At 40.3% G+C, this 7,960-nt stretch overlaps 1 protein-coding gene across 1 annotated transcript in view; it reads right to left on the bottom strand.

Moving 5' to 3' along the window:
- Positions 1 to 6,334: 6,334 nt before the first annotated feature.
- snta1 (syntrophin, alpha 1) overlaps positions 6,335 to 7,960 on the bottom strand; it is a 28,107-nt gene continuing 26,481 nt past the window's right edge. Inside the window, exon 8 of the mRNA XM_035151842.2 lies at positions 6,335 to 7,875. Within this exon, the coding sequence (XP_035007733.1) occupies positions 7,783 to 7,875 (93 nt within the window). The 3' untranslated portion in view covers positions 6,335 to 7,782. The remainder of the gene's footprint in view (positions 7,876 to 7,960) is intronic.

Raw genomic sequence — 7,960 nt, 5'->3', positions numbered from 1 at the left:
TTCTCTCCCGCTCTGTCTCACTTCCAAGTAATGATACTTTCTATCACTCTAAAGGGTTTTCAATCAGTCCCCCTGGTTTTAAAGGGACTGACTTAAAAGACTTGGAGCAGGTGAAAAATGTGGATTGAATTCTAACTTGGGATTCGGTTCAATCATTCACAGAGAGTTTCACCAGCTGCCGTAAACCCTCATGTAGTACACACGATGACAGCCAGTGTGTTTTATAAATAAATATTTGTTCTCAGTTAAGAGCATTTTAATGTTTGGGTTGTTACCATCAGTCTTTAAATTGAGATGTTAAGCAGCTGTTGATTCTCTGTGCTCCACAGGTCAGGATCAGACGTTTCCAGAGGTTTCAGTTTCTTTAACAGAAACACCAGAACTTAAATGAATGTCTTTTTGGGCCTGCCCACCTGAAATGTCCCCTCATCGCTGAAGACTTTAATGCTACTGGGGAGGAGGTTTATCTCAATCAACATCTCAGGAAACTTTTAAACAAACTCTTCTACGAAGTCCTAAAATGTTCATTGGATACAATTAGATTTTCCAACATCTGCTCTTGCGGAGAGTTTCCACTTGTTAAAACCAAATTACTTTTAGGTTTAAGGTTGTCGAAAAGTGCCAAAATATAAGACAGAACATGTTTATTTTATTTACATTTAACCCAAACCATCGTCCTCTGACCTTATGACCATCGATAACTTCAGTGAGGTACCAGTGCGTAAAGATTCCATCAATGTAACAATGGCTACAACAAGCTGTTCCACTCCAGTAAACCAGGCGATAGTAAAGCAGCGACTATACATCAACAAAGACGCTAAATGAATCGAGCAACAGTAAAAATGGAGACGAATCAAATCGGGCTGCTGTTAATCGCAGAAGAGAGAAGCACCGGTAACGAAACATGTTCAAAACACACAAAAAGCTTTATTTAAAGTACGAAGACAGATTTCTCGAACTATTTTGCAGATTGAGCGGCTGAAATAAAACAGTGAACTACTCGACCAATCAGGGACCTTCAGTGCTGCGAGCCCCACCTCTAAGTACTTTAGTAAAGTAGCCTAGCATCCTCCTGAGCAGGGAACCTAACGGACCTTAATTCAGACTTTCAGCACATTATTTTACAAACTAAACAAGGTAAGATGCTGATATGTGAACACACCACAACCCAACTTGCTCATTTGAACCTGAAAAAACTGCAAATCCAATAATTTCATTGGTACGTTTAATTACATTCGTTAACCCTGAGCCAGTAAAGACCTGAAGCCTGTTTTTCTTCTCACACCCACAAACCGTTCACGCAGCTCTGAGCTGCTTCCCCGGCTTGTCGGCCTCAGATAATAAACACAGGAGAACAGTCTGGAAAAGGCACTTTTCATACATTTCCTTTAAAAAACGGATTATCAAATTAATGGAAACTGCTCAATAACTGCTGCAGTGAGGAATGCTTCCCACCTAATTGAATTAGGGTTTTCATTTCTGTGATTTCTGTGTTTGTTTTTGGCAGCTGCCATCTGTTTGCCTGGGACCAGCTCTATTAATAAGCTATTCAGATTGAGATGGGGCTTTTTTCCAGCAACTGTTTCTCACCTCCTCTCTCCCTCTCTCTCCGTGTTCTCGCTCACCCAAATGATTGTCATGGAAATCATCAGAGGTGCCAAAGCGCAGACAAAAGAAACAGAGCTTTAACGTACACCTGAGCCAAAAAGAACAGAACTGTAGTCTAATTACGATGGGAACAATTAAGACTGTGCATATTTATTGACAGGGGACTTCACACAGGAGCATATGCTCATGAATACAAAAAAAAAAAAATGAAGACAGGAGCGGGAGGGGTGGTTGGAGGTGTTGGATCAGAAATGTCTGTATGATGGTGTTATTGGAAAAAAATAAAACGATGTTATCCAAGAAAGCACGAGCTGCGATGACAATGTGACAAATCTGACATTTTCATTGTAATTTCCTCATCATCTACTTCATTGTTTTTGTGCAATAACTTTCCGAAAACAACGTGACCGATTCCCATTGATTCAAGTGAAAACTCACGTGTGCTGGTCGTCATCAGCGGCCAATAAACCCCCTTTATTTATTCATTTATTTATTTATTTATTCATCAACCTCCCCTCGCTCTCCCTGTCCAATGCTCCCAAGAACAAGCAACTCCAATCTGGGCTTTGCTCAGTATTCCGATCACACTCCCGGCTCCTCTAGTAATACAAGTCTACTTTAAAATTCATAACTACATTTGGAAAGAATAAAAGGGTGCCCTGATGGAATATTTCCAAGGAGCTTACTTGAGCGAAAATACAATTCGCTTTGGCATATTTAATAACCCTAACCTGCTCTTTAAGACATACAGTAGTAATAACAATATTTTTTAAAAAAGAGAAAATACTGGGGACCAGAGGAGAAAAATAAAAAAATCCAAGCTATGCCATAGCATGAAATGAGGAGCTATAATTCATGCCTCTAGGAGGAGGTTGAGAGAAGGATGGAGAGAGAGAGAGGGAGAAATGAAGGAGACAAGAGATGGAGAGAAGTTGGAAAGAGTCCGCTCAACTCTTCATTTCCTTCTTCTCGCTCCTCTCGTCTTCTGCCTGCGAGGAACTTTGAATCGAATCAAAGACGCATATTGATTAAGCTCGGATGAACGACCCTCCAACGACACAGGCCTCGACCCGTCTGTGCATGTTGGACACACTCATTGAGGAGTCGATGTGGAAGTGATTGGGCAGTTTTCTCTCCTCTTTTGGATTCAGGTTCTAACGCTCGAACCCTGGTTCTACTTCCGCTAAATGCTGCCGCCATTGTTCGGTTCCTTGAGAGTTCCCGTTTGATTCCTGTTGAATCCTCAAACGCTGCAGGAGGAGAGGCACAATGGACGAGTGTGAGAAAATAGATAACACGCTCCTCCAATTGGAATATGAATTGCTCTGCTTGAGCTTTAGTATTAATCTCTTGCCCTCTTTCCTCTCTCCAGTCCCTTTGTGTTAAGAGGGAGGGGGAAAAGAGAGATAGAGGGAGAGAGAGAGAAAACAAGAAAGAGAGTGGTGGATATTGTGGGATGTCCTGTTCTGAATTAGGTCAGAACCAATCAAAGCTAAAATGCTCTCTCTCTCTCTCTCTCTCTCTCTCTCTCTCTCTCTCTCTCTCTCTCTCTCTCTCTCTCTCTCTCTTTTTCTGTGTGGAGGGGCAGCGCCCCCTACCCCTCTCTGGTGGTACTATAAAACATGTGAGCCCTGATAGTGGCTACCCTCCCTCTATACTCTACTGCCACCTGTCTGCTGTGATGGACACTGCAGGGTGAAGCAAACAAAGCATGCAGGGACATGTGATGTTGCACATACATGTAACATGCATCCCTCTGCATTGAATCCATGTGTATGGAAAGGAAACACGTGCATGTTACTCTTGGGCAGTAAGAAGTAAGATAATCAGACAAGTTCTTCTCTTTTCTCAATCTTTACATTTTGGATTGTGTCTATAAAGGATGAGGCCACAGTTGCCATTATTGTATGTGCTGATTTAATAAAAACCTGCATGTAAACTGATATAAAACAGCCCTGTGTGTGAAATATATCGGACTGTGACTGGTAACATACATCATTATGTAAAAAATCATCAAGTTTCAATTAATTGCAAGGCAGCACGACAATTATTTGGATTAGTGGACAAATTATTTGTTGAGATATTTGTCTTTCCATTAAAAAATAAGTCCAAAAACATGTTTTATACTATTACAGTGTTATTATTCATACATTAGCGTGTAGCAGTGTTTCACAGTGTAGCTGGTTGAGTTGGAGCTCATCATTAGTTAACTGCAATATTTGCATCTAAAATGTATACTTGAGTAAATGTACTTGATTTAAATGCAAAATCAAGATTTGGTGTTTTACACAAAAACTACTGGAAAGACGACCATGACACTGGGAGGATGCAGTTTGGTTGCAGATATGTCTTCAACATTGTGAGAGAATAATTCATGGATCTTGATGAATATTTAGGAGACAGATATTTATGAGTGTGTACAATGTGGTGCAGATCCAAATCCAAATCAGGATCTAGTGGATTTAAATGACGTTTTGGCAGATGCACTCTGCTGAGAGCCGTTCTACTTTCAACGCCTGCTGATCTGCGAACATTGTGATTCAGTGAGACCATTCAATCTGAATGCTGTGACGGCGCTGATGATACGACGGCTTTACACACTGATGGTTTTACACAGGAAGCAAGAGAGACAGACAGAAAACAACATGCGAGTGATTCTGATCTTCACCTTCACCAGTTGTTGGCCATTTCACAAATGTGATGCTCACTTGATAAAGCTCTAATGGAGGAACACAGATGATGCCAAATGGACGAGCTGGACCTGAGCCACGTTTCCTCCCCAGTTATTCAAGATGTTTTAATTTTGTCATTTAGCAGATCTGTTGCAACTGTGCTCCACTAAAATAAAGCAATTCTTCACATCGGGATTCATTTAAGAATTTATATACAAAAAGAAAGGTATTATTAATGAAAAAGACCTGGTAGAAATGTTATAGATTTTAATCAGTTAAACTTAAATACCGAGAGTGGAAGCTCACATAAGACTGTTTTTACTGCAGCAATAAAACATCAAGGACATTAAAGCTGTCATTAGTCTGGAGCTGTGCAGGACGAGGGAAAGAAAGAGTGCAGCACACAGCTATGGAAACATTTTGTCAGCGTTTGCAGCAGATTTTCACCTTCAAATCATAATCAGGTTTATTTGATTTGCAGCAAAATGCGAAAATACAGAAGGTGATACATGTATTTGGGGTAGTTATGGACCACATCAGGTTTTTGGTGCATTTCAGCTCATTTATATATTTATATACGTAATGTTGTTCTCTATCTTCTCAATTGTCTCTTTTTGTATTTGTTTCCTCGTTGGTTATATGATGCAGTTGATTTCTTCACTGATATGAAACATCAGCACTAGTTGCAGAAATAAACAAAAATAATCACCTTTCTATAATGTTGCTGAGAAAAATAAATAAACAGACTAAAATTCCATGGATTGTCAAATGAAAGTACAATCAGTTCCGTTTCTCTGTTCTTTTCACTCTTTCTTCTGACAACATTCTTGGTTATTGTAGAAATTAGAGGAAAAACCATAATGCTCGGTTGGTAAAATGTGCCAGTGCCTCTCCGATCTTGTTTATAGTCAATGTTCTTTCTCTTTGTCTGCCGTGATGTTTGTTTTCCTGGCTGCAACACAAAAGCAGCTTTGCAGAGAGGTTTTTTTTATTTTTTTTTATATTCTGGTGCAACATTTTCTCTTGGCCCCCTCCATTACTAACAACATATTTTCTCAGCCTCCTAAGTGCCCTTCCATTTTTGTTAATCAAAATATATTCACACACAATCTCCTCCTCCTCTCCGGCGGATCTGAGAGGCTGATTGGCAATTTCAGCAGCAAAACCACAGTTCAGAGGTTCAGAGGAAGAGACGGACGCAGCCAATCTGAGCGCTCCCTGGCGTTGCCATGGCAACATCGCAACAAGAGGACCGAGAGCTGAGAGAGGGGGAGGGAAGGAGGGAGGGAGGGATGGGGAGAGAGAGGGAGAAGATATGATCAAATGTGAACACTCTATTCTGATTTGAAAGGCTGATATACAGTCTGTTATTACCACACTCTCCCCACTTCGATTTGTTGTTCAGGCGCACACATGCAAACACACGCGTGTTTAAAAAGCATATGCATGCTGACACACACACACACACACACACACACACACAGACTCGCACTTCACACAGTGACAAACAGCATCTGCGCCTCACTGATAACACTGCTTCATCGCTGTAAAAGCATATAAGAGGGGACTGTTTGTTTTCTCCTCGTACAATGGGCCGAGCAGCAGGACTAACAGTCTCCATCACACGCTCCCCGCTGACTTAAGCATCTCATCATCAGCTTCACTCGGCCCATTGTACAGATCTGTCCCGACTTAATAAAACTGTCAGGCCCCCCGCTGGGACTGTTAAATAAAGACTGCACGAAGGTTAGATCTGCCGTCTGAAGCAGATCTGTGCCACGACTCGCTAAAGACCACGAGATATATGACCTGAAAACCTGCAGAGGGATAGATAGATGAGTGATTGATAGATAGATGACTGATAGATGATAGATGATGGATAGATAGATAGACGTTGGTGGATGTGTTTTCTACTGACCTCCGCTAGTTTATAATTTAATATCTACACTAAGATACAGGCAGGCTCATGCAACCAAAGTGTAAATGTGGAGAAAATGTAAAAAATCTTCAGTAAAATGTTGAGTTTGCCAATAAAACACATTAGAAATAAACAGTAAAAGTTAACAAAGTTTATTACATGTTTATATACAAACAACCCTGCAAGGCACACCTTTGTTTAAATAAGAATATACAATGCATCTTATTCTGGAGAGCAAACTAGTTTTAGTTTTTAAATATATATTAATACAAGTCTGTTTAGTGTTGGACAGAGAGAGAGAGAGAGAGAGAGAGAGAGAGAGAGAGAGAGAGAGAGAGAGAGAGAAGGCCCCAAAGTCGTGGATATTCTGTTGACAAAAATAATAAAGAAAAAAAAAAGGATCAACCACTTTATGATGTAAACAATTTAACATCTTTCGTCTGGAATTTAAATAAATATATTACTATAAACGTATGTTGGACATATTGTGTGAGAATTAGTGCTCTCTCATGAACCTGGGATTAAATCTCCAGCCTCAAACACTGGGCTCTGCAGAACTAGTTCATTCAGGAGCTAGACTCAAAGCTTTTTCCTTACAGAAGTAGTTTGACTTGTTTGTCATCTATTTATAAAAACCGGACACCAAAAATACAAGAGCTCTTATTTTCTACGTCTCACAGGGTGAAATTGTAGAGTCGCACTGTCTAAGGCCGAGATTTAAACTAATATGTGTGTTTTTCGTTAGGAGAATAAGTTTATACCTAATTTATTGGTGAAGCTAAAACAGTTAGTCCTTTCTCTAGGCTGTTATAAACATGCTTTAAAAGGGGAGGGAGAGAAACAGAGAGGAATATAAAATAAGAGGTTTGTTCAGCTGTAATGAAAAATACACAGTATTTGATTTTCCATTGAAAGTTGTCAAAACATAAAACACGTAGCTTATTTCATGGACAATCAGGGTAAAGGCAACTTAAGCATCCACATACACAGCGTGTTGTTCAATTGTTCAGCACAGACAATTGATCGTGCAGCTGCCTTCACAACAAAAAACAGTTAGTCCAACATCAATCAGGACATTTGTGAAATAACTTTCTCTGACTTCTCACGGAGCAACGATTGAAGGATGAAAGCATGTCGGTGATAAAGCTCGGCTGTGACTCATCCAACAAAACTAAACTTAACAATGGGACCAAAAAAAAGAAATCAAATGTTTGGGTGTTCAAGCTTAAAAACATTAAGATGCGAGCTGCTGTAATCACATAGTTTAGCATCGCAAAGTGTCGTGACCTACGTGACGGACTCAACAGAAGTCAGATCCCTTCAGTGGCTGCTGACTGACACCATCAGAAAAAAAACCTCTCTTGACCTCACAACTACAAATTCAACAAAGGTCCATCAATGCTGCGGTTTTCCCTTCCTCCCACTACAATGACCAGGAGATGCCGGACCAGAGACACCAGAAAAGAAGTGATTAGTGAACATCTTTCCCTCGACCCAGTCCTCTGGTGTGTGTGTTTTAGTCTTCTGGGTTGTGTGTTTTTATTGAAGATCCTATTGTTGATGTTCTGTGACGGTTGGCCTTTATCATGCCAGGAGGCCGAGTCGCTTGACTTTTGCAGATAGGAAAGAGTGGATGATGAAGACTATGGTCTTAGGGCAACTGTGGAGGTCCAGCTGCTGCAAGAGGAGAAGAGGAGCATGGGACAGAAAAGAGAGGAAAAAGAGATAAAAATAAATAAATACAGATAAATAACCTTCAGTT

Source organism: Hippoglossus stenolepis, chromosome 3, assembly GCF_022539355.2.
Source record: "Hippoglossus stenolepis isolate QCI-W04-F060 chromosome 3, HSTE1.2, whole genome shotgun sequence".
NCBI lineage: Eukaryota > Metazoa > Chordata > Actinopteri > Pleuronectiformes > Pleuronectidae > Hippoglossus > Hippoglossus stenolepis.
This window is presented reverse-complemented; position numbering and strand designations above follow the sequence as displayed.